General features: G+C 46.8%; 1 protein-coding gene across 2 annotated transcripts in view; it reads left to right on the top strand.

The window, feature by feature from the left end:
* The window catches only part of LOC147684130 (cytochrome P450 2J4-like), a 148,886-nt gene that overhangs the window by 109,330 nt on the left and 12,135 nt on the right, over window positions 1-27,421 (top strand). For both annotated transcript variants that reach the window (XM_086944520.1, XM_086944519.1), the window contains 3 exons: window positions 7,123-7,299; window positions 12,861-13,002; window positions 18,395-18,582. In XM_086944520.1, the coding sequence (XP_086800646.1) occupies window positions 7,123-7,299; window positions 12,861-13,002; window positions 18,395-18,582 (507 nt within the window). The remainder of the gene's footprint in view (window positions 1-7,122; window positions 7,300-12,860; window positions 13,003-18,394; window positions 18,583-27,421) is intronic.

Genomic DNA, 27,421 nt, shown 5'->3' with positions numbered 1-27,421 from the left:
CAGGGAACAGTCCCCGGTGGAAAAAGCAAGAGGCCCAGAAGGGGAGCACTTGGGGGAGACACCCCGGTTCCCGATAACCCACGTGAGGAGCCAATCCCGGTGCCGAAAGAGGGGAATCCAATCCCTGTGGTGGTCACCCCTGCGAACAGGGAGGATATGCCCCCCGAGTTAGCGGCGCAATTGGCAGCGTGGTTGGGAAACGATAGCGAGGGCGCCACGGCTGACGACGCCCGGGCAGTGATGAGGCAACTGCGGGAATCTAGGGAGGCTGCAAAGACTCCACCTCCTGTTCCCCCGCAGGTCCCGGCGGTTGGAAGTACAGCAGGCCCAAGTTCGGCGACAAGCGTGGGGTCTACTTCAGGTAAGGGGCCATTGCCGATTGCGGGGGGGGGAGTCTGCACCTTCTCGAAAGGAGAAGATTGCCCAGCACGTCCCATTAGAAGTCAAGGAATTGATTTGGGCGGATAAATATGTAAACATGTTTTCATTGCTTACCGACCATTACGAGATCGAGCATGTAAAGAGTCAAAAGGAGCTCATGCATCCGAGTGTTTGGCGCGCAAAAATGGCCGCCTTTAAGGTTGACGAGACCATTGGTACTTGGGGCAGAGCGTGGGGAATTTTTACTTCCATCATGGGGGAGCGCAGACCTGAGTTGTTGACCGAGTTACCCATTTATCAGTCACGTATTATGGAGTATTCTGTGGCATATGGGGGCAATCAGTGGTTCTGCTATGATAACCTGTTTAGAAAAGCTAAAGAACACAACCCGTTGTTGTCTTGGGATTGTTACGACTCTGTGTCTTGGCAAAAAATGGAGAGTACAGGGATGTTGAAGGTGCCATTAGTGGGGAGTAACGGGGGGGAATCCTCCCGCCAAAACTCTGGGACGCCCTTTCGGACGGGTACAGGTAACGAGTTCCACACGAAGCCGAGTGGCAACACAGGTAAAAGGGGGATCTGTTGGAATTTTAACAGGGGCAAATGTACCAGGCCCCAGGGGTCATGCAAATTCAGACATGAGTGTGGGGGGTGCGGGCAGCCATCCCATCCTGAGTCCATGTGCAGAGCCAAAACGGGTGATAACGGTGGTAAGGGAGGCGCCAAACAGGTCTAATATAGTCCGAGGGGCGCCTTTACCGACCCCGATTGATACCATGGCAATGATTCCTTGGCTCAGCGAATACCCAGATCATGCTTCCGCTGGGGTGTTACGGAACGGGTTTTCATATGGTTTCCGCATCCCAGTGGGGGATTTTCAGGGGGTACCGGACTGTAAGAATCAAATGTCGGTCTTACAGCACACGGCAGTGGTGCAGGTGAAGATTGGGAAAGAGGTGACTCGAGGTCGCGTCGCCGGTCCATTCGATTTGCCACCAGTAGCTAATTTTGTGTGTTCTCCTCTAGGGGTGGTCCCCAAGAAGGACCCGGATGAGTTTCGGCTGATACACAATTTATCAGCCCCACGTGGTCTTTCCGTGAATGACGCAATAGACCCGGAAGTATGTTCGGTGCGGTACGCATCTTTCGATGAGGCCATTGCCATGTTGAATCGCCTGGGGCCCGGGACGCTGATGGCCAAATCGGACATCGAGTCAGCGTTCCGGTTGCTCCCGGTACACCCAGACGATCAGCGTCTCCTTGGTTTTCAGTTTCAGGGTCGCTATTACATGGATAAATGTATGCCAATGGGATGCTCGATTTCATGTGCCTATTTCGAGAAATTCAGTTGTTTTCTGCAGTGGGTATTCACGAGGAAGACAGGTTTTCAATATGTTATGCACTATCTCGATGACTTTCTGTTTCTGGGGGCAGCCGGGGATTCTGAGTGTGGACAGGCCTTACATGAATTTTGTGTCCTAATGAATCAATTCGGTGTGCCATTGGCGCCAGGTAAGACGGTGGGCCCCTCGACCTTGATCGAGTTTCTGGGGATCGAGCTCGACTCGGTGGAAGGTTGTTTTCGATTACCTAAGGAAAAGGTGTTAAAATTCAGGTTATCCCTTGAGACATGTATTCGTGCAACGAAAGTGAATCTGCATCAATTGCAACAGGTGGTGGGTCAGTTGAATTTTGCCCTGAGAGTAATGACAATGGCGCGCCCCTTTTCCCGCTCGATCGCACAGTCCATGGTCGGCTTGAAGGAAGGACATCATCGTACGAGACTCTCGGCAGAGGTTCGCCAGGACATGCGCATTTGGATTGCATTCCTGGCGGATTTCAATGGGCGAATTGTCTGGAATAAACCAGCAGTGTCTTCCGAGGAGTTGGGGCTATGGACAGACTCGGCGGGGAGCATGGGTTTTGGCGCCATATTGGGTACACAATGGTCGGCTCAAAAATGGCCGTCATGGTGGCATGAGTGCGGGTTGACGAGTAACATTGCTTTTCTCGAACTGTTCCCTATTCTGGTGGCCTTGAAGACATGGCCTGAGGGGTTTAGGGATCACTCTGTGGTGTTCTGGTCTGATAACATGACCGTGGTTGAGTGTATCAATAGTCAGGCAGCACGTTGCAAATTGATTCTGAGACTGCTCAAAGAAATTGTGTTGTTGTGCATGCAACTGAATGTACTGTTTAGGGCGCGACACGTGCCGGGGGTGATGAACCAAGCGACTGATGCGCTCTCTCATTTCCGCATGCAGGCCTTCTGGGGTTTTCTGCCCACAGCGGACCCGGTGGCGGCACCCTTTCCCGAAGCTCTCTGGTCTCTCGGTGCCCCGAACTACAAGACCTCGTGGGAGAGAGTTTAGCACCCAGGACGAGGAAGGCATATGAAGGGGCGTTCCGTTCCTATTGGGCCTTTTTGGGTACTGCCGGGAGGGAGCTTTGGGGTCTGGAAGAGTGTGTAGTGAGATTCCTGCTCTCTTTACGTCACGCAGGCAAGTCAGTAGCTACGGCCCAGAGGCATCGGGCCGCCATTTCCTTCATGGCAAGGGCTCATGGGATCCAGGACCCGACAGCGTCTTTCGTTGTGCAAAAAGCGCTACGTGGGTGGCAACGCCTTGAGGGTCGCAGAGTAGACGATAGGCACCCGATAGGTCTGGATAGGTTGGCCCTGTTATTATCCGTGCTACCGGTAACATGTTCATCCCAGTACGAAGCAGTGTTGTTCCGAGCCGCATTTGCGTTAGCATTCCATGGGGCTATGCGGGTAAGCGAATTAGTGGCAAGGAACAAGCAGGATACGATGGGGGGACTGTGCCGGGAACACATTCAGGTCAGGGAGGAGACAATGACGGTCTCGTTTGTCAGGTCCAAATCCGATCAGGATGCAATCGGGGACTGCGTAATCATCCAGAGGATCCCCGGGTCTGCCATGTGCCCTGTGGGGTGCGTAGAGGAATATTTAGCACAGAGGGTGGCAGCATGGGGGGGGGCCTTGTTAAGACACGCTGACGCCACCCCACTGACGAGGTTTCAGTTTCAGCGGGTGCTTGCGATGTCGATTTCTGCCGCGGGCTTGAACCCCGGCGACTTTGGGACCCATTCCTTTCGGATAGGGGCTGCTACGGAAGCTACAGCCAGGGGTCTGAACGTTGAACAAGTAAAACGTGTGGGGCGTTGGTCCTCGAACTGTTATAAGAGGTATGTGCGGTTGCACATGTTGTGAAGCTGTAATGATGTACTCACGCTTCTTGTTTTTGTTTGGTTTTCAGTTGCGCAAGCCTACGAGGCGGGGCGGACTGTCCAGTCGACCCGACACCGGGGGGCCAGCGGTCAGACATTGCCGGCTGTGAAAAAGGAGGTGTGGGTCGTGGGCCACTCATACGTGAGGCGTGCCGCGGACGTATTCAAAGCAGGTGACATGATTCACGTGGCTGGGGAATACGGGTACAGTGTATCCTTCTACGGAAAGGGCGGGCTCTGTTTTGACCAGTTTCGATCATATTTCGAGGGTTTGTTAGGGCGGACAAGGTCACCGCCGTCTGTAGTCATAGTACATCTTGGGGGCAATGATTTGGTGGCCACTGGTAGACGACTTCTTCTTGAGGCGATGCTTTCCACGGTAAGTTGGTTGGCGAGAAGAGTTCCAGGGTGCACAATTGCATGGTCCCATATGATCCCACGGAAAGTGTGGCGGGGGGCTATTTCTGTTTCTGCGCTGAATCATTCAGTAAGGAAAATTAATAATAAAATGAGTCGATTGTTTCGTTCAAGTACACTGCATTCTGTTTCGCATGGTTGTATTAAAGGGGACAGTATGTATTTGGGGGACGGTGTTCATTTGTCCCGGGTGGGGAACGAATTACTCATAGGAGACTTCATAGCATGGTTAAGGAGTTTACAGCATGACCTTTAGGTAGGAGTGTTTCGTGGGGGGTCCGGATAGCCGGTCAACTATCCGGCCTGTGGCGGTAAGGTCATGATCGGTGAGCAGTAATTGGAAGATCCCTATGAGGGGGCGTCACCCATTACGGATGGGAGCGCGCGGGGGAGGTGGCCAATTGGCCCCTCAATGGGGAGGCGGTCCTGTCTAAGGAGAGGCCGCCGGAAGGAAAGGAAAGGTGGTCAAGGCCCCTTCCTGGATAGGAGGGGCTACGACCCCTCCTGGGGAATTTCCCGGGGCCAGGACATCTGCGACGGCAGATGGGTAAGTTGTGTGGGGTGCGGGAGGGGGTTTACGCTACCTTTTAGACACCTCACACGAGTCCTCGAACGACCGTTAAATGGCGTCGAGTTTATTGGGGCCCCCGTCAAGTACAAAGGGAAATTGGTAGATGCACTTGAGGTACGCCTCTGTGCGGTCGCTCCTCTCACAAGTGAGGGGGGTATTTCTGGTTTAGGGATCTGACACCGGTTACAACCTTGCCGTTGGCCCTTAACGTTAGGATGTACAATTTCAAGTCAAATGTTTAGTAGGATGTTAGTTCGGCTAGGAGAACCTTTGTATTAGAGATCTGTTAAGGTTAGCCAACATCGTAATGTGGAAATGAAATTGTACATTATATGAAACTGTTAATTTAATGTTTTCTTTTGTTTCATATTTTAATAAATACGGCCGGGAAGGGTGACTCCCTTCCCGCCTTCCAAAAGTTCAAGAACTGTTTCCGGTTTCCCAATTCTTGGGGATTGTGTTGAGAGGGGGTGGCGGGTATCTCGGCCATATGGAAAGGGGCGACCAATCGGTCCCCCCGAACGTATGGTGGAGTACCACGATCCCCCCGGGAAGCCATCTTGGGCGGGAGGCGAGTCTCGGCTGGTATGCCCGAAGCGGCGTAGCCGGGGCGCGCCTTTTTCCCGCCCTAGAGTGGGCTGGCCTAGACACCAACGCGGCCGGCCACGCCCTCGGAGGCAGGCTGGGGCGGGTTCACGCCCACCCTGAAGACGGATAAAAGGAGCGGAAGCCAAGAAAGCATCCTCTTGTTCCTGTGCTCTGAAGCTGCACCTCCCCGCTGCACGTGAGCTCGAGACGGAACGAAGAGCAATTTTGACCCACCCACCAGCCCCTGAGGACAGCGATTCGTGGTAGATACAGTTGATATAGTATCTTTTGTTTTCTCTGTTTTCTTACAGGTTGTGATGATTGTCGTGAAATTTCATAACGATGCAATAAAGATTGGTTATTTTCAGTATGTTTTGCAAATAAAGTAATTTTGAACAAGGATTGATCAGTATTTACGCTTGATAATAAATGTTGTTTTGCTTTGTAAATTTTAGTAACTTAGGTAGAACTGTCGTATTTATTTTGGTCGGGCGGTAAGGTCATGATCGGTGAGCAGTAATTGGAAGATCCCTATGAGGGGGCGTCACCCATTACGGATGGGAGCGCGCGGGGGAGGTGGCCAATTGGCCCCTCAATGGGGAGGCGGTCCTGTCTAAGGAGAGGCCGCCGGAAGGAAAGGAAAGGTGGTCAAGGCCCCTTCCTGGATAGGAGGGGCTACGGCCCCTCCTGGGGAATTTCCCGGGGCCAGGACATCTGCGACGGCAGATGGGTAAGTTGTGTGGGGTGCGGGAGGGGGTTTACGCTACCTTTTAGACACCTCACACGAGTCCTCGAACGACCGTTAAATGGCGTCAAGTTTATTGGGGCCCCCGTCAAGTACAAAGGGAAATTGGTAGATGCACTTGAGGTACGCCTCTGTGCGGTCGCTCCTCTCACAAGTGAGGGGGGTATTTCTGGTTTAGGGATCTGACACCGGTTACGACCTTGCCGTTGGCCCTTAACGTTAGGATGTACAATTTCAAGTCAAATGTTTAGTAGGATGTTAGTTCGGCTAGGAGAACCTTTGTATTAGAGATCTGTTAAGGTTAGCCAACATCGTAATGTGGAAATGAAATTGTACATTATATGAAACTGTTAATTTAATGTTTTCTTTTGTTTCATATTTTAATAAATACGGCCGGGAAGGGTGACTCCCTTCCCGCCTTCCAAAAGTTCAAGAACTGTTTCCGGTTTCCCAATTCTTGGGGATTGTGTTGAGAGGGGGTGGCGGGTATCTCGGCCATAATGCTTTTAGACACAAGTAGCAAAGATCTGTTGTTGTTGTGGGACTCGTTTGTGGGTGGTGGGCACAAAAGGATTTAGAAGAATGGCTGAGCATGGACCATTTAAACAAGAGGTAGAGTAAGGAGGGTTAATGGACAAGGGGTCTTTGAAGGTGTGGGAGAGAAGTCTCAAAAATGATGTGAGCTGTGGCAGAGTTCTAACACTGTTAGAATATGGTACCTAGAAATAAACGCTAGTCACTGTAGGAAATCTGAGCTCAACCATGACAGCAAGGCTTTCCTTCGAGAATACACAGATTATCAGAATTTGTTTAGATTGGGTTTAATCAAAGTTCTCTTGCCTAATTCTTACATTCTGTTACTGTAGTTGTACTGTTGATACCATAACAGATTATTTCTTATATTCTAGGTTTTCTGACAATGCTGTTTTTAATTTAATTTTGTTTTAGGCACGCAAACAATCCAACACTTGTCCCACACACCTACTCACATAAATAAGAGTGTGAAGCTTCATGAAAGCCTACCGATAATTCAGAATACATCTGTATTATATTCAGATTGTGTCAAACAAGAACATTCAGGGGGTATCCTGTTAATTTCCTACAATATTTTAGTTAAATGTATGATCAGAAAGGACACTCTGCTTAATCAATGAAATATCTTTCACTCCAGCTCTTTGATGCATTCCCCTGGCTGATGCGCCATCTTCCAGGACCTCATCAGGATGTCTTCAAGAGCAATACCTTTGTGGAAGAATTTTTGAAGAAGGAAATTCAGAGTCACAAAGAGAATGGAGTGCCTGAGGAGCCCCAGGACTTAATTGATTTCTACCATGCAAAAATATCAACAGTAAGTGTTTGCTTCTGCAATGTTGGCTGCTCTGGTCAAGCTCCCAGGCGGTGCTTTGTACATAATGTACATTAAAAAAAAAAGCGATGATAAGAAAAAATGTCACACAACAGGAATCTTTATGACTGATTGGTTTCTCATGCAAATGGGTATTTATACTAAAACATGTTTTTAATTTTTTAATGTTGTTATTCTTTTTGTGCAACTCAACATGAGACTCATACAATTGTGTTACCATTGCAGCAACACTCAGCTTATAGAAATGTCCTGTACAGTACGCTCAGCAGTAAATTAATAGACATTGCCCACGTCATATGCCCCTGTTGCCTCACCACCCTCCTAATTTTGGGTAAATCTCAGACCTCACAAAGCATTACCTATCAATGTAGAGCATAGGCATTGCTGTTCCAGTCTCTTACTTGTCTATCAGTGTCACAGGTTGAGTACCCTCCCGCTCCCCACCTCCATGACCCTCCCCGTTTGCCCCTCTGCTCACCACACATGTTTCATATAGTTTCCAAAAGTTCTTCGTCCTGTAACGTGGTGGCAGTAGGTCACTATAATTTTTGGTGTGTGTACTACAATATAGTATATGACGTGACAACTGGGCTATTTTAGGAGGGGGTCCTCGTGACCAGCAGCTCTCCACTCACCGTTTAGCTAATAATAAACCCATATCAATCAGTCTGCGTGTCCCCTTGGATAGAGGTTTGGAGTAGCGAAGCATAGCAAGCGCAGGCTCCGGCGTTAGCACCAGCTCTGTCACTCGGCTCAATTCTGCAAACATTAGTTCCCAAAAGCGAGATATCCCCGGATATGTCCAGGCTAAATGGAAAAAATCAGCTGCGCTTGCGGTACACCTGTCACATGTCAACTCTTCCCTCACTCCATACCTATGTAGACGTTCCGGGGTGTAATAGATCCTGTTGAGAAATTTAAAATGTAATAATCTATGTCTCCCGTTAAGGGATATACGCTTTGTGCTTGTGCAGCAATATGTCCATATATCATCTGTTATGTCTCTCTGCCAAGCCAGGCGAACTTTAGTGTAACTATAACCTCTATTAGACATTGAGACTTGGTAAATTCTGGAAACCAACTTGGCTGGCCTCTTTGCTGCAAAAAGGTTCGTCAGGGCCGGAAGTTCCGGGGGTTCTGACATGTCCTCCCCCAAGAGCCCGCTGAGGCCATGTTTAACTCTGTGAAACTGGAAATGTGTGAGCGTTGTCGGTGTCTCATTCTCAGTTACTAGGTCCCCCCAGCTCTTAGCCACGCCATCAAGAAAGAGATCCCCTATAGTTTGTGCTCCAAGAGTATTCATAGCCTTAACAACCCTTTTGTCTTTACATGGCGAGAGCCACAGGCACCAGTCCAGTCGGGCAACGGGAGAGTACAGAATAACTCCAGAATAACTCCAGCCTAAAGCTGCAATAAGTAATGCCAAGCATGCATAATAGTGTTAAGTGAGTCAATAATCCCTGATCTTCTATCTGGGGTGTGAACATCAAACCCGGAAGTGGCAGAGGGGCCGAGGGGCCGCCACCGCAGATTCTATGCAAATATGTGGTATGTCAAAGGGCCCATGAATCCAATGATATGCCTGTGCACCTTGTGCAGCTCTGTAATATAAATAAAAGTCGGGGGCACCAAGTCCTCCCATAGAACATGGGAGAATAAGGATCTGCCACCTTGCACGTGCCTGTTTGCCTGCCCACACTAGATTGATCATAAGGGACTTTAATTTGCTGGTAGAACACCCTGGGCAATACCATGGGGATATTCAGGAAGAGAAACAGGAAACGTGGTAGTATAACCATTTTCATAATGGACACACTACCCATCAAGGATAGGGGTAGTTGGATCCATCTAGCAATGTCCTCCTCAAGTTTGCGCATTGCCGGCCCATAATTTCCGTGGAACACCAATTCCGAGTCGGTGTGCACCCTAATTCCCAAATATCTAACCGCCTCCGTGGACCAGTGTAGCACGTAATCAGGTTCAAAAACTACCATGGCCGGTGTAAGGGGAAATATAATGGATTTAGTCCAGTTAACGCGCAGACCAGACATAGTGCCAACAAGTACCACCTTTCGAAGTATTGGGGAGAGGTTACTGTTAGGGTGCAGGACATACAGTAATGTGTCGTTCAAATAGGTGGATACTATCAGCTCATAGCCTAGAAATCTAATGCCCCTATTGCTATGGTATTCTCTAAGCACACAGGCCAGGGGTTCTGCAACTAGAGCATATAGTATGGGGGACGAGGGAAAACCCTGTCTAGTACCCCTGGAAATTGGAATAGGGGCTGTAACCAAGGTGCCTATTTTAATTCCAGCCATGGGGGAGTTATACAATACCCCAATCAACTGTATAAAAATCGACCCCACTCCCATTTTAAGAAGTACTTGCCTTTCGACAGCGTTGAACGCCTTTTCCATGTCTAAAAAAACGCAATAGCGGGGATCTCCGGTCAGTATGCTCTAGGGTGACAAACACCGTACGTAAATTATCGGTCGGATTCCTGCCCTATACAAAACCGGCTTTTTCCGGCGCCCCTAAGGTGGGCATCAAAGGGATTAAATGGTTTGCAAGTTTTTTTGCAAATATTTTCCCGTCCATGTTCAGCAGGAATAAGGGGCGATAGGGTGCACAGTCATCAGGAGGCTTCCCCGGTTTCAGGATCACAACTATAATCGCTTCTCTCATAGAAGGTGGCATCGTCCCAGAAATACACATATCCTCAAAAAGTGCTGTCAGTCAGTTGCAGTAGCAGTTTCTCAAGATATGCCTAGTAAAAGGCCACTGTCAGCAGATCCCCACCCAGCGTGCTACCGGCTCTCATGTTCAATATTGCGAGAAGTATTTCCTCCCTTTCAATGGGGTTCATTAGAAATTGCTGATGTGTGTTAGTCAGCCATGGTGATTTTATATGGACGCGATAGTCAAGCATGTGCTCCTCCCTGCTGCCATTGCGAGTGGCATATAAGTTAGAGTAATATTGTCGGAATCGGTCCTCCATATCCGTATGCGGTCATAAGCCCCGGCAACACCGACTTATCCCTACGCTGCTTGAGGAGTTTAGCAAGCACTGTCCCCGGGCATTCCCCCTCACTGTATACTCAGGCAGTAGCGTACTTGCCCAAGTGTTTAACCTCTGTGTCGTCCGCTTCTTGACACGCTTCAAGGGTCAGTTTTATCTCTTGTGTGATTGTCTCATTGGACCCAGCCTGCTGAGCCTTTTCTAGGGACATAAGCTTCTGTTCTAGATCAGAAAGACTTTTGCGGATCGACCTAAGTACTCCTGCATGTTTAGACATAACCACCCCTCTTATACACCTTAAACGTTTTCCACCCAATCTGAAAGCTATCCATCAACCCCACATTCTTTTCAAAGAATATTTCAATAGCTTTGGCCACTTCTTCCTTGAGGACAGTATCTAACAAAAAATATGGCAAAAATCTCCAGGTATAAGGAGGGATAGTATCCTTGGGGTGTCTATAATCAGAAGCAGCGGGGAGTGGTCTGAGTATGTACGGGGAGGATCTTACATGTACGAATATTTGGAAGCAGTCGCCTATTAGCAAACCAGTAATCGTTTCTAGTGTGTATATCATGGTATGCAGAATAGTGCGTAAACCCCCTTTATCTGAGTACCGTTGGTGCCATACATCGCACAAGTCGAAACGCACAAGTGCGCTTTCCATTGCCCTAGCCAACGCCGATATGCGTCTCTCCGGGCCCCCCCGGTTTGTCCAGTGTTGGGTCTCTTATTACGTTAAAATCCCCACCCCAGAGGAGTTGTCCACCCATCTGGAGGCCTACAGTGTCAATGTTCTGTAAAAGTCTGGGTTGTCGTAATTCGGTTCATAACCATTAACCAATAGAAAATCCACACCCTTCCTACTGCACCTTGTGATTGCAAACCGGCCGTCCACGTCCGTCTCTAAAGGCTCCAGTGTCAGTGCCGCCTTAGGTTTCACCCATGACGAAACCCCTTGTGCATGTGTAGTAAATCCTGCTGCATGAATATTGCCATGTAGCCCCCTAATGTGCAACATAGGGCTGTCAAGTGGTATGTGTGTTTCCTGCAACAGTGCAATGTCGATGTTGTGCCTTGACAAATAATCACGGTCTTATGAATTTTCCTGTGGTCGTTAAGGCCACGCACGTTCCATGTGCCTGCAAGGGGATCTTCAAAGCAGCTCCATATTTCAGATGATTGCCCTGCTCCCAGGCCAGCTAAACTTTTTGGCTGCGCAGGGGGCTGCACATCCAACATAATACGGTGCACTCAACTTCTAAACATCAAGCGCACCTTTTGATAGGTGCCCTCCACACTGACAAGGAGAGTGAGGCGCATTCTATATTACCGCCCCTGGTCACTTCTGTGAATAACGCATTTTCCTCCGCAACATGGGAGTGGCCAAAACCTTAGCAAGCTTAGAACTCACTTCAGTTCTTACAGCATCAAACTGCAAACACAGCCCCAGAAAGTCAACCAAACCCTATTGACAGAGATAGTTTCACAGCTGTCCAAAGGAAGTGAAAGGCAATAAATGTAGTACTTTACAGAACAAAAAAGCTGAATACATTGGATGTATGACGATTACAACGCATACATTCACAACGCATACCATTACAATGAAACTTTTACAACGCAGGATCCATTACAATGCATGCCATTACAACGCATGCCATTACAATGCAGCTGCTCTTACGACACATGCCGTTACAACGTAAGTATGGGTAAGTATTGTTTTTTAATTAATGGGAATGTAACAGTAGTGTAAGTGTTTGATAGTGTAGGGGTTAAAATTACTATTCTAACTCCAGGGGGTGTAATACTAGGGTGAGTGTTGGATGGTGTAGGGGTTAAAATGTAATTAAATACTTACCCATACTTACGTTGTAATGGCATGCGTTGTAATAGCAGCTGCATTTTAATGGCATGCGTTGTAATGGCATGTGTTGTAATGGATCCTGAGTTGTAAAAGTTTTGCTGTAGTGGTAGTGTGTTGTTTTAGTTGCGTTGTAATGGTTGTTTCCCGAATAAATTCATCATCCTTCACTGATTCTATCACCCTTCCTTCCTTTTATAAAATTCTTATCTGCTACTAATTTGTTCCATTCCACTTTTCAATTTGAAATACTGCTCTTTCCAATCACTCCCTATTGGAGGGTTATTGATTCTGCCCATCCGTCAGATTTCTTAAGTCTTTCTTCCTTACCATACTTCTGGATAAAGGAATCAATTAATCTCACCATAACTACTGCAAGCATGATCACACATCCACATTCATTATGCTTCCATGTCAGAGTTTATAATATACCCTTACCTAATTTATCTAACCCAATATTATCTGTACCTATGATAAAATGAAATCTACAATCTGTGTAATTTAATTATGCAATTCAACATACTAATTTCCGTCAATTTGATTTTATGACTAAGACTAGACTCCTTCACATTATTAATCGGTTCCCCAAGTTATGATGTCTTCACAATACGCTGTTTCAATATTTCACATTTGCTGAATTTGCATATTAATATTCCATTCAGGACTCTCATGATGTCGCCTCTACATTTAATGAGCATAACATGGTCCGCCTGGCAGCTGATTTTTTTGTAGCTGGGACAGAGACCACCACCACCACCCTACGCTGGGCACTCCTTTACATGGTGAAATACCTAGAAATCCAAGGTGAGGTCTTGGAAGGGTACTGCAGAAAGTATTTTATACCCTACATGGTATTATTTCAGAAGTCTAACGAATGGGCATGTTCAGTAGATTAACAAATGCAATTAAAGAATTATATTTGGGGTGCATTATATTCCACTAAGAGATGAATGTTTATTTACAGCTCAAAACAATCATCATTTGCAGAATGTCCGACAGTCAATGACAGTAATTCACCAAAATGCTATGAGTAGCAGAAGTGAAGTCACACAGGCACATATTTAAAAACTCCTATTGCCATAACATCTCTTTCACTGATACTTACTGTGATGTAATGCTGCCTTGTAAATAATGCACCCTTTCACATTGTGTTTAGCGTGAAAGGGGAGGGCAATGGGCGTTCCACCACAACACCCATTGATTTTGATGCTGCCCCCTATTTATAAGGGTGATGTAAATAGGAGGAAGCACCAAAATTAGCACCAGGGAAAACCTGGTCTTAAACAGGCAAAATTAGGAGAAATGCTTGTTTTTGATGGTTCCATGTGTACTCCCTTTTGCAGCACAAATAGAAACAGCAAAATGCCTATGAAATGCAGAGCTGTCATTTAAAAAGAAACCCGTTTTACAACTTCTATATGTGCAGCATCAAGCAGCACACATACAAGTTACAAAACAGCATTTAAAGATTCTTTATTTGCAGGAAGGGGGACCTTGTGCTATTCACAAACCTTTGTAGTAACCAACCCTTTTCACTTATACTTTTGTAGTAAATTACAATATTATAGTAAGGCCAGCACTACAAAGGACCAGCCACTGGTATAGCAACACCCTCCCAAAATAATGGAGGTAGGGAGTTGAAATAAAACCCAATCGGGAAGAATGTTACATTAAGGGGGTCATTACGATGGAGGATTTTCCGCATCCTCCGGGCCGGCGGAAGCCACCGCCGGCCCGGAGGATGCGGAAAATCCTCTGCGGACCCACCAGGACCCGCCGCCATATTAGGATGGCTGGTGGGTCATGGTTTAGGTCCGCAGCTTTTCCGCCGCGGCTGGCTTACAACCGCGGCGGAAAAGCACTAAAATGATGACGGTGTCTCTCAGACACAGTCAGCCAGATTAAGATGTGCTTTTGAACATGCTTTTCCGCGGCGGCTTTTCCGCCGTGGAAAAGCATGTGTAACTGCACTGCGGGGGCCCGTTGTGGGCCCCCTAGGTGTAGTGGGGGGTGCACATGGGGGGTACCTATGGTACCCCCTGCATTTGCGTGCACAATGCAGCAGGCACCGCGCGGTGCCTGCCGCTTTGTGCACGCAAATGCTGTGCATGCTTTTTTAACATTGCTGCGGGTGCAGCTTGAAGCTCCACCCGCCGCAATGTTAAAATAGAGGATGTGACCGCCACCCAGGGGGTCACATCCTAATCTGCACAGAGAGAATGCCGCAGCCCATGCGGACGTTCCCTCATGCTCTGGGGTCGCGGACGGACTCAAGTCCGTCCACGATCGTAATGACCCCTTAAATCAGGTTGGTTATTTAAAATACCTAGGAATATAAATTTATTCCAAAGATAATTTGTTAAAAAATGACATATTTATTATTGAAAAATATGCAAAAGTAAGAATATCTTTAATTAAGTATAACATAATTCAACATAATGCAACATATTATCTTTATTACAACTAATTACATGAATTATAATTAATTTTCGACATCACGTGTAACAATTATTAATTGTTCCATTTACACTTTACCATGATGAGACCTCCGCCCTGAATGTGGAAGTCAGGGTGGTGATATTTTTTTAATGTGCATTAATAATTATTACAAGTAATGCACAGACTGAATTAAAGTTAATTTGATTGTTCATTAAAATGTTTAATTGCATTATTTTTCAAATTCACAGCAGGTTAATAAAATATTTTATAATTAAATACCAAATATACACTATTTAATGTATCTATTTAACTGTTTTAACTATTTAAAAGAGTTAGATTTCCTGTAACATTATTTCCAATGGGGGTTACTACAAAAACACTGTTTCTGAATACCAAAAAAAGAAGTAAACTTATTCAAATGCATAAACTTACTCAAAAGTGTAAGTTACCTTTGTGCCTCATGTCCAATACGTTTAATATCGCCACCCTAAACTAAGAAAATTATGCACTTAATTCAGTGCTTTCTTTATCTATGCTGTGTCTAGTCTGAATAGCAGCAGTGCCAATATCTCCCCGATTTTAACACTTGATTAGTAGATCTATGTGGCAACGGATAAATATCACTCCCACAAGCCCCCAATGCATGATATTTAGGTGTAATTCAATAAGTAGATGATGTAGATGCTTCACAGGAACATGTTTGAGTTTATCAAGAAAGAAAAACTGAGATTTCTATCTTCTGTTTGTGGAAACAATGGTCCTCCCACGCATGGAAGACTGAAACCTGAAAAATGCATTGACACTTCTGCCTCAAATCACACCACACCCGTTCGCTTCAGCATTCCCCAAACGCGAGGACGAAGTAGCGAGTTCAGCAGCGTGCAGAGAAGAGTGGAATTCTCCGCGCTCTTTCGAATACAATCGAGTGAACACATTAACATTCGACTGGAAATCTCCGCCCGTAATTTTACTGGTGCGCCCAAATAAACAATCTTGATGCGGACGAAACATTGCATGTATGGTAGTGCACCACACAGGGGTGCCAATTGACTATTTTAACCTGCGTGCACATTGAAAATTCCCACTCCCTCATCCCGTCCTGATGAAGACCCTGATCTGAGGAACATAATCACCCAGTTTACGTGTGGGTCGAAACGTCGACACTTTGCCTTTGGAGCCTGCATCTATTAGTTTTTGCCCCCCTCTCCCCCTCTCCCTTCCGTCTCCCTCCTAATCCCCTTGCCAATAGTGCAAATCAAGGACAATGGAGGATGTTGTTGAAAACTAGGAGCTGGTAAAAAAAGAATCAATTTTTTTTACAAGTGTTGGTTAGAGCAGGCTCATTCTTGTATATAAACAATTCTATATCTTTGTTTTTCTGATCTCCTTGATCAATCACCTGAGCACAAACCTTTATCTTTCTCTGTGCACGTTCATCTTTTTATACTACGAAAGATTTTGTTGATTATAATATGTAAATATTTGTATTTTGATTTGTGAAAATACTTTTTTCAAATTCTATAATAAATTAGAGAATCCGGCTGGATTCAATTGAATTCTCAAATGTTTGGGTACTTTTTTGATACTTTTTTGACAACTTGGGCTAATGTATCTATTCAACCTACAATATAGATTTAATCTAGAAGCGGACTAAAGAATTGCGTGAACTAAGGCTGTAATTCTGTTACATGTTAAAATTTCTGTCAAGGACCACTTGTTCTTTATAATACTTGATACCCAGGTCCTTCGACTAAATTGGGTCACCCCTTGTTTTATATCAAATCACACCACTGCCTTGCTGGTGTGAGTAGGAAAAACCCATTTACTCATTCCAGGTTTTTAGGAGATTGCTTGTCTCTTCTTCCAGTGGCCCTGGTGGAAGATAGAAGATCAAGTGTGATGTTCACTCACGTGGCTGAACAGTGAGACTGCTTGGACACTGTAAAAGGAGACCTGTGCCAAGAGTGACCCTTACTCAAAGGACATGATCACAGTTTTACATCTTGATTGTTCTTGATTAATTATGAGAAACCTCATAATGGATGTGCCACATACTTAAAACACAATGCTAAAACACCCACACTTTCCAATTTTGGTCCCAGTTTAAAGTTTATAAATGTTTTCTTCTCATTTAACCGAGTATCTCTTTGGCCAAATATGAGGTCCATTCAATTAAATGCCAAAATGTATAGGTATCTTGATTTCCAAGAGCGCACTTTAAATACACCATGGCCATTATAGGCTTTTCTCTAGCTATTATTTGTGCTAAAATATTGCTGGGTCTTCTCCTCATTAATTTTTCTTTTAAGCATAAATTAGCTCTCTTCATACTTTTCCAATGGTATTGAAAACCTCAAACTATTTACCAGATTATGCACTGACCACACATATTTTGTGCTTTAGCTGCTAATAAAGTCAATACTTCAGTCACAGGCTGCTATTTCTCATGGCATACCACTGTGACCACCTATTTCAAGAGCTGACACTAAGTCTCTCATAAAACTTACCAATTCTTGACCATTTTATACTAATCTCAAACTATTTTTATTTTATGTTTAATTAAGTAAAAGAAAAAACAGCAGTAGGTTATAAAGATAGAAGAGTAAAGAAAGTACTAAATCATATATTATTAGCACATTATTCATATAAATGTATTGTATACAACTGTGCAAGATTATTGGTGCCTCTCTGGAAGAAGGGAGGAGAAATGCTAGGGCAAAAGATGGTTGATGGTTGACTGATCATCCATGGAACCCCACCAATTTTTAAAAGACGGTAGTGCACCCACAAGGGTAGGGTGAAGGGCCAAATCTAAGAAATAAAAAAAGAAACAAAAATACTTTGTTCCTCTCATTTAAGTATTATAAGTGAATAAAATAATGATATTTCTTGAACTCCTTGTCAGCCCTCCTGCCGTAGTGAGCTTCCACTATACATCAGAGATTGCCTGTGATAGTCCACTGGTACATGAGAGCAGATCATGAAGTAACAGGAATATAATTAATTTCATTAATTTAATATATATTTTTTACTTTTTTATTTAGTTTGACAAGCGGTATACTTTATGTGAATATTTGTTCATTATGATATATGCCTGTTAAATACTGTGAAGTATGTTGAGTCAATTTATTTAAACCTTAAGCCTTGGGCTTGATGAATTAATACAGGGGAATACTGATGGTTTATTGAGTTATTAATGATTTTCAAAGTAGATGAATTTATAGTTTTTGCCTATTTCCAAAACTTTAGTGGGTAAATTGATTATGAATTAATTTTGTGCAGACATGTTCTTGGTATCATGTAAATATGTTTAGTTTTCAGTGTTTCTTTAACGGTCTGTTTTCACTTTTTTTACAATGTGTTTAAAGCACCATCAAAGATGGCGATGCACATCATGACCAAGGCTTGTGTAAAGCCATGCGCATTGATGTGCTTAATCCTCGTGGCACTGTAATGAACAAAATTGTGAGAACGCTCCCAGAGCACGGGTCTCTTCCTTAATTCAAATGCTAGAGCATATTTTCCGCACTTGGATGGAGGTTTTTATTTTATGTCATTAGGCGCGGGTGGTTTCAATTTAACTGAGCAGAGTTCACTTCCAATGAGTTGGTTTGAGCTCAGTTGGTCTGAATTAGGATGGGTTGAGGAACTGGATGGTTTTATATTGTCAACTATCTTGCAAAAACTATCTTACATGTACACATTTGTCAGTGAAAATGCCAGCAGTTCCCTGATTTGTGTAAATATCTCTCTCCAGAGAATGTTCAGAAGGAGCTGGATGATGTCCTAGGAGAGTCGCAGATCATTCACTATGAGGACCGGAAGAGGCTTCCCTACACCAATGCAGTGATCCATGAGATACAACGCATGAGCAGCATTGCACCTATTGGTCTTTTTAGGAAGACTGTGAAGGAGACTTCATTACAGGGATTCAATATTGAAAAGGTACTAATGCACCAGCATTGAGTCACATAACGACCAGCACTGAGAGACAAAATACGAAGTAGACTGAGCAGGGTTATCATCTGGCAGTGTATAGGTAATGCATTATTGTGAGATAAAATACGTAACATTGAGTATAAAGTTTACCATCAGGCAAGGTGCAAATGCCCCAACATTGTGGCTGACATTTGGGGCATCTATTGATGAGCAAGTTGAATACACTAGTATTGTGAGGTAGGATAAGAAGAAAAAAGTGTAGGGATTATACCATGAAAAGGAACCAATCATCAGCATTACAAGGTGCTGCAGTGGCAGAGATTACACGTTTTGCCATCAGTTACTTTCAAGACACACCTCACACATGAATTAGAGTATGAAATGGACATTTAAAATATTTTGTTAGAAGTTACTCATCAGAATTAAGGCCAGAGAGGCAGGCAACTATATACCTGTGGATTGGGGAAATTAGCAATGTTGTGCCCAAAAATTAAACTTGAGTGGTGAAACTACTTAACATTTGTGAGAAGTTGGCCTGGTATATAATGCTCACTAGTTCTTAGTGATCACTTTGTACCATGCCAAGCAACCCTTATGATGATGGTTGTAATTCAACCTTGTAGACCAGTTATCCTAGTGGTAACGTGGACAAAGCAGTCTTAGGCTAAACTCTGAAAGGCATGTGAAGCCAGCTGTTATACCATACACAACCCCCTTGAATACCAAATGAAAGGGACACCACACAGATATATATTGAAAATATATATTGATTTATTAACTATAAAATCCCCTGGACTCTTTATGAGCACAGAAGCACAAGCGTTAAATCACAAGACAGTTTAAAATACACAAAAGTTGCACAATATGGATGAGCCCTAGGGGCCACCTAAACCATATACTAAGAAAGTGGTATAAGAGATACCAATAGGAAAGGGAAGAGGCCTAGGGCCTTGGGAATCGCTGGAGCTATTCGAGACTGGCAATGACTAAGTCGGGAAAGGCCCACGGGACTCGGGTGCAGTGTTCAAAGTGCACGCACTTTCCAATGCAAAGTCTATGGTGCGTAAAAAGTACAAAGTTAGAAAGTTAGGAACCTTCCGAGTGACCTACGGAGCTGAAACTTAAAACACAGGCCCTTGGGATGTGTACCAGTGCAGGAGCACCGGCGGAGCTGAGTTACCTCACCCACAGGAAGCGGGTGCACAGGGTCGAAGTAGTGTCGGGTTTCGTCACGCTGGTCGATGGTGCTTGGAGCTGAAGATGCTGCAGGCGGCTCGATGCGAAGAGTTCCGGTGGATCCAAGGGTGGATCTGAAGATGTGAAGACCTGAAAGCAGAGGGGACAGTGTTCAAAGTCACCTGCCAGTGACTACCGTGGAACCAGATTGGAACCAGGCGATGTCGGGTGCAAACAGGCGTTGTCGGGTAGCTTCTTTCTGCAGCCACGTGGATACCCGGGGTCGAGGACGTCCAGGAGTCGGTCACGAGCTGTCCCACGCAGGCTTCTCGCTGTTGGCGGTGTCGGCACCTTGATCGGAGCAAACAGGCCTTGGCAAAGGCAAGCCAGGCAGAAGTTGAAAGATGCCTAACACTCGGACCAGCAAGGTCAGAGCAGGTGCTCCTTTTCACAGGAGCTTGGGTAGGTCTGGAGCAACCAGACCTGCTGTGTAAATCTTCGGGTTCGTCGCCAAGATGGCCGCTGACCACGTGGCTAGTGGCCGGGATGGCGCGTCGAGTGGCACAATGCAAAAGGGCCCCACGCAGATCGTGGAGATGCTGGAGGGCTGATCTTCGGTGCAAGGGCTGCTCGGTGGTGGGGGTTCTCAGTCCCCAAAGCACAACGTCGAGGATGCCTCAGAAGCTGCGCAGTCAGCTTTTCGAGTGTCTTCCAAGAGGTCCGGTCCCACGTCACTCGGTGCCTCCACGGGTCCCTTCTTTGCAGGGACTGTGGATCGGGCTCTGAGAGGTCTGGAAGTCTGGTTCTTGTCGGGCTCTGGGCTCAGGCTCCGGCGGAAGGCGGCGGCAAAGCAGACGTCGAGTTGCTGGTTGGTACCTGTGTTCACAGGGTGGCCACTCCTAGGCCACAAGGGAGATTCTCTTCAGTCTTCTGTGCAGCAGAATGTCGAAGTCCAGTCTTCTTCTTCGTGTAAAGTTGATTCAGGATGATCTGCTGTGCAATGGCACTGCTCCCACTCTTATTCCAATCTGAGGGGTGGGTCTCCTGCTAGGTCCCTCCCCTATGGGTGGGACCAGGAAGGGGGGTGGTTACACCCCCTCTCCTTTGTCCAGCTCCTCGCCAGGACTGGGGCTGGAAAGCCCCAGAACCGGTTTGGGCTGGCTTATGCACAGGGACACCTTGTGTGCCCCAGGCATGTCTCAATCTATTCAGCCCTGTCCTACCCAATACACAAAACCCTGTCTGGGGTGGTGCTCGCACCTCCCCAGGCAGGAAACCCTTTGTCCAGGCCCTCCTCGCTGGAAGGACTCCCAGCAGCAGGAGGTCAGACATGTGTCTGTGGTGGCAGCATCCATTTTGTGATGCTGAGGCTCTGGTTAACTTTAACCGGGGTTAAGGCTACACACATGTTGTGTCCCTCTAGAAGGGTGGAATGCTATCCCCGTCGACAGAACTGTCGAGGGGATAGTATTCCAATTCGTATGACACCTTACTCGACATGTTTTGATAAAGCCAAACCAAAGATAGCATATAACCGCGAGGATTATAATGCACTTAAGAGTATATGGTATGGCAATATCCCGGAACAGCTTAGGGAGTGGTTCCCGACAGCTGCAGACAGGCTCAGCTCATGCTAGAGCACCATCTCACATGTAACCACGCACTCTGCCCCCAGGATTGCAGGGGCCTTCCATAGGAATGGCTTACAGGTTAACATGTGTCCAGTTTAAGGTTAGATATAGGGATACTATATCTAAGTAAGAGGTGATTACACCAACTTACCTCAGCTGAGTGATCAGCCAGTTGTGTCAAATCAGGAGGCCAGGCCAGGGGTGGCACAATGCATGCTGCAGCCCCTGGTAGGCCTTGGCTACACCTATGCCCTGGGTACCTATGTTACACTGTTACAGGGGCCTATAAGGTGAACCAATTCCAATTGTGTTATGCACCTAAGGTACATGGAGTCCATTTTAAGGAGAGAGCAATCAGCCTGGGGCCCTGAATAGCAGGATCCCAGGCCAACTAAGTCAAAAACCAGCTAAACACCAGGCAAAAAGTTTGGGGGTAACCATAGTCAGATATCCACCTTCCTACATAACCCCCCCCCCCAAACGAAAGGAGATAAGGCTATCCTTGACCAGGTAAGCCTATATTGCCTAAGTGGCCATATAAGGAAGTACCAGCTCTGGCTTGGTAACCCCCTGTCTCATGGTCCACTAAGCAATCCCTCACCCTAAGGGTATCTGAGGGTCTCCACCATAGGGAATCTCTACCTGTGGTGTGTCTTTGCAAAGTCAAAGGCTGGTGTTGGGATGGAGTACTGAAGTGAGTTTCCTCTGTAGGGCTCAGCTTCCTCCAATCACTCTCCACCATGTGTGCCTTTCTTTCTCCGACTGAGTTGCACTGTGCTCTCAGGGTCAACCTCTGGCTACCTAAAGCTGGAGGCTGAGTCCCTCTGTTTGGCTTACTGGAGGGACAGTTCAGGTTTGGGCCCTTAGGGTCCCAGGTTTGGCTTTGCCCAACAATATCCATCTGGGGGAGGTCCCTAACTACTTTTAAGGGGGATCCCTCAGGAGTTTTTAAAGTTTGCACCTCACTAGGGCTACTAGTTTTGGTGCCCCTAATCCGTTGATGGGGGTGCTTTATTTGACAGGGGGCCCTTTGGGTCTCACTGTCCTTCTTGTCCTCTGCAGCCCTGGGCTGAGTAAGGCAAGGTAGAGAGGGGCAGGTTACCTGCTCCAGACTGGGTCCCTCCTGAGAAGGGTCCACTGCCATCAGAGGCTCTGTCAGGCCAGGCCTAACAACCTCTGGGACAGTTCCTTCATCAGGGGTAAGATCAGTTCCCTGAGGAGGCTGATCCTTTCCTAAAGTCTGGTGGGAGGGAGATTTCTCTTCCTCCTCAATGCTCTCTGTTTGGGTGGAGTGATCCATCATTTCAGGCTTCACTACCCATGTATCAGTTTGAGTTTGGGCTGTGGCCATCACAGCCCCACCAACCTTTTCAGGAGGAGACTCAGTTTGGGTATGGGCTGTTACTAGTACAGCCCTGCTACTCTTTTCAGGAGGGAGGTTATCTAAAGATGGGGCTGAGGTTTGCTCAGCCCTCCCAACCTTTCCAGGAAGGACATCTTGAATTGGGGCTGTAGCCATTACAGCCCCACTAACCTTTCCATGGAGATTTACCATTCTAGAATGGGTTTGCTGTTCAACCTCAGCCCAGGCTGAGATTTCCAAATCATTACCCAGTAGGCAATCTACAGGCAAGTTTGCTGACACTGCCACTCTCTTTGTGCCAGTGACACCTCCCCAGCTAAGATTGACTACTGCCAAAGGGATGATTGGATTCTATGCCATCAATGTTTGTCACCTGATATTTGGCATCAGGTAAAAGTTGCCTTGAGGGGACTAGACATTCAGCCACCATGGTGATGCTAGCCCCTGTGTCTCTGAAGGCCTCAACTTTCAAGCCATTGATGAGGGGCTCCTGTCTATACTTGCTCAAAGTGTTTGGGCAAGCAGTGAAATTGGCAAACCCCATGCCAGTCTCATAGACAAGAGTATCTGAGTTAGGGGACCTGGATAGGCCAGAGTCCACCTGTCCTCCAAAAGTAAACCCACCCAAATTCTTGGGGGTGCTCCCACCACCTGGGGGACCACTGCTAACAGTGACAGGAGGTGTTGGAGCCTTACCTGGAGGTATATTCTCCTTATTGCCATTCTTGGGACAACAGTTATCTGTTTTGTAATGCCCCACCTGTTTACAGGTATGACAATAAGGCTTTTTCTGGGTTGTAGAAGTGTCTTGGGACCCACCCCCATTCTTGGAGTTTTGGGGCCCTGGGGAAGTACTTTCCTTACTTTTATCCCCACCCTTCTCTTGAGGCTTGGTAGTCTCTTTCTTTTGGTCACCACCTTGATTCTTAGGCCTGATCCTGGTTCTGACCCATTTGTCTGCCCTCCTACCCAATTCTTGTGGGGAGGTCAGATCAGAGTCAACCAGGTGCTGATGTAGAAGCTGATTTTGACAATTACTTAAGATTTGCTCTCTCATAATTAAATTATACAATCCTGTATAGTCAGTAACCTTACTTCCCAGCAACCAGCCCTCCAGAGCCTTAGTGGCACACTCAACAAATTCAGACCAGTCCTGAGTCTGTGTCTTCTGGGTATCTCTGAACATTAACCTGTACTGTTCAGTGGTTAAGCCTAACCCATCAATCAGAGCACTCTTCAGGACCATGTAGTTTCTAGAATCCTCATCACTAACTGTGAGGAGTCTGTCTCTGCCTCTACCTTCAAAGGAGAGCCACAAGATTGCTGCCCACTGCTCCTGAGGGATCTGCTGTACCATGCAGGCTCTCTCAAGTGCAGTCATCCATTTGTGGATATCATCCCCAGCTTTGTAGGGGGGCACAATCTTACTCAGGTTTCTTGTATCAAAGGACCTGTCTTTATCCTCCTGGATATTGCTGCCACCAGTGGATCCTAATCCACTCTCTCTAGGCTGTCTTGCTCTAGCAAATTTCTCTTGGGCCAGGGCAATTTCTAACTCTTGTCTCTGGACTCTCAATTCAGCCTCTCTAATTTGAGATTCTCTCAGCTTGGCCTCATGTTCCCTTCTCTGAGGGCTAGTCATCATCCTTCTGGAGTGACCATGAGAACCTCTAGAAGCATGGGAGTTGTCAGAGTCGCCTGAGTGAGTCCTTCTCCTCCTAGGCTTCTGGTTAAGTCCACCTGGGGGTCTGAATGGGTTGTTACCTGATTCATTCCCAAGTAAGCTTAAGTTAGCCTGGTTCAGTCTACTGACCAGCACCTGACTATTTCTGTCATCATCTGACTCACTGCTTTCCACCTCCTCCTCTTCCTCCTCTTCCTCTTCATCTACCTGAGGAGCTCCAGTGGTGGAGGCTTCCTCATCTACCAGGATGATAGGGGCAGGGGTGTCTACAGTGTCATCCTCTGAAGGATGGCCTCCTTCAGCATTCCCTGTGGGGTTTGCCTTAGAGGGCTTTAGAGTCTCAGACTGGTCTAAGAGCTCTCTTAGGTGGTCTGTAGTAGGGGAAGGCCCTGTCTTCAGACCCCTTAAGACACAAAGCTGTCTTAATTCCTTAAAGGAAAAAATAGCAAATTTGGATGGTGCCCTTGAAGGGTCACTCTCAACAGGAGTAAGTCCACTGGACCCTTCTGCTCCAGACATTGCTCTAGTGTGGGTGGATGTGTTGCAATCTACCTACACTGGTGTTTACCTACTAAACCTATCTAGTAGTTGTAGCTAGGGTGTGCTACTCCCTTTGCTCTACAACAACTAAGTTCAGTAGAACTTAAGTATACTAGTCTTGTTTTATATGTACCTAGCAGGTACCTGTATGATCTTTCAAATGATAATCTCAAAGATTGTAATGGTAAAACAACAGCAAGCTCAGATCCCAATCCGCTGCTCACCAATGTGAGAAGTTGGCCTGGTATATAATGCTCACTAGTTCTTAGTGATCACTTTGTACCATGCCAAGCAACCCTTATGATGATGGTTGTAATTCAACCTTGTAGACCAGTTATCCTAGTGGTAACGTGGACAAAGCAGTCTTAGGCTAAACTCTGAAAGGCATGTGAAGCCAGCTGTTATACCATACACAACCCCCTTGAATACCAAATGAAAGGGACACCACACAGATATATATTGAAAATATATATTGATTTATTAACTATAAAATCCCCTGGACTCTTTATGAGCACAGAAGCACAAGCGTTAAATCACAAGACAGTTTAAAATACACAAAAGTTGCACAATATGGATGAGCCCTAGGGGCCACCTAAACCATATACTAAGAAAGTGGTATAAGAGATACCAATAGGAAAGGGAAGAGGCCTAGGGCCTTGGGAATCGCTGGAGCTATTCGAGACTGGCAATGACTAAGTCGGGAAAGGCCCACGGGACTCGGGTGCAGTGTTCAAAGTGCACGCACTTTCCAATGCAAAGTCTATGGTGCGTAAAAAGTACAAAGTTAGAAAGTTAGGAACCTTCCGAGTGACCTACGGAGCTGAAACTTAAAACACAGGCCCTTGGGATGTGTACCAGTGCAGGAGCACCGGCGGAGCTGAGTTACCTCACCCACAGGAAGCGGGTGCACAGGGTCGAAGTAGTGTCGGGTTTCGTCACGCTGGTCGATGGTGCTTGGAGCTGAAGATGCTGCAGGCGGCTCGATGCGAAGAGTTCCGGTGGATCCAAGCGTGGATCTGAAGATGTGAAGACCTGAAAGCAGAGGGGACAGTGTTCAAAGTCACTTGCCAGTGACTACCGTGGAACCAGATTGGAACCAGGCGATGTCGGGTGCAAACAGGCGTTGTCGGGTAGCTTCTTTCTGCAGCCACGTGGATACCCGGGGTCGAGGACGTCCAGGAGTCGGTCACGAGCTGTCCCACGCAGGCTTCTCGCTGTTGGTGGTGTCGGCACCTTGATCGGAGCAAACAGGCCTTGGCAAAGGCAAGCCAGGCAGAAGTTGAAAGATGCTTAACACTCGGACCAGCAAGGTCAGAGCGGGTGCTCCTTTTCACAGGAGCTTGGGTACGTCTGGAGCAACCAGACCTGCTGTGTAAATCTTCGGGTTCGTCACCAAGATGGCCGCTGACCACGTGGCTAGTGGCCGGGATGGCGCGTCAAGTGGCACAATGCAAAAGGGCCCCACGCAGATCGTGGAGATACTGGAGGGCTGATCTTCAGTGCAAGGGCTGCTCGGTGGTGGGGGTTCTCAGTCCCCAAAGCACAACGTCGAGGATGCCTCAGAAGCTGCGCAGTCAGCTTTTCGAGTGTCTTCCAAGAGGTCCGGTCCCACGTCACTCGGTGCCTCCACGGGTCCCTTCTTTGCAGGGACTGTGGATCGGGCTCTGAGAAGTCTGGAAGTCTGGTTCTTGTTGGGCTCTGGGCTCGGGCTCCGGCGGGAGGCGGCGGCAAAGCAGACGTCGAGTTGCTGGTTGGTACCTGTGTTCACAGGGTGGCCACTCCTAGGCCACAAGGGAGATTCTCTTCAGTCTTCTGTGCAGCAGAATGTCGAAGTCCAGTCTTCTTCTTCGTGTAAAGTTGATTCAGGATGATCTGCTGTGCAATGGCACTGCTCCCACTCTTATTCCAATCTGAGGGGTGGATCTCCTGCTAGGTCCCTCCCCTATGGGTGGGACCAGGAAGGGGGGTGGTTACACCCCCTCTCCTTTGTCCAGCTCCTCGCCAGGACTGGGGCTGGAAAGCCCCAGAACCGGTTTGGGCTGGCTTATGCACAGGGACACCTTGTGTGCCCCAGGCATGTCTCAATCTATTCAGCCCTGTCCTACCCAATACACAAAACCCTGTCTGGGGTGGTGCTCGCACCTCCCCAGGCAGGAAACCCTTTGTCCAGGCCCTCCTCGCTGGAAGGACTCCCAGCAGCAGGAGGTCAGACATTTGTCTGTGGTGGCAGCATCCATTTTGTGATGCTGAGGCTCTGGTTAACTTTAACCGGGGTTAAGGCTACACACATGTCGTGTCCCTCTAGAAGGGTGGAATGCTATCCCCGTCGACAGAACTGTCGAGGGGATAGTATTCCAATTCGTATGACACCTTACTCGACATGTTTTGATAAAGCCAAACCAAAGATAGCATATAACCGCGAGGATTATAATGCACTTAAGAGTATATGGT

The sequence above is a fragment of the Lissotriton vulgaris genome, chromosome 11 (genome assembly GCF_964263255.1).
Source record: "Lissotriton vulgaris chromosome 11, aLisVul1.2, whole genome shotgun sequence".
Lineage (NCBI taxonomy): Eukaryota > Metazoa > Chordata > Amphibia > Caudata > Salamandridae > Lissotriton > Lissotriton vulgaris.
The sequence above is the reverse complement of the archived record's forward strand: the minus strand, read 5'-3'. Positions and strand labels throughout refer to the sequence as shown.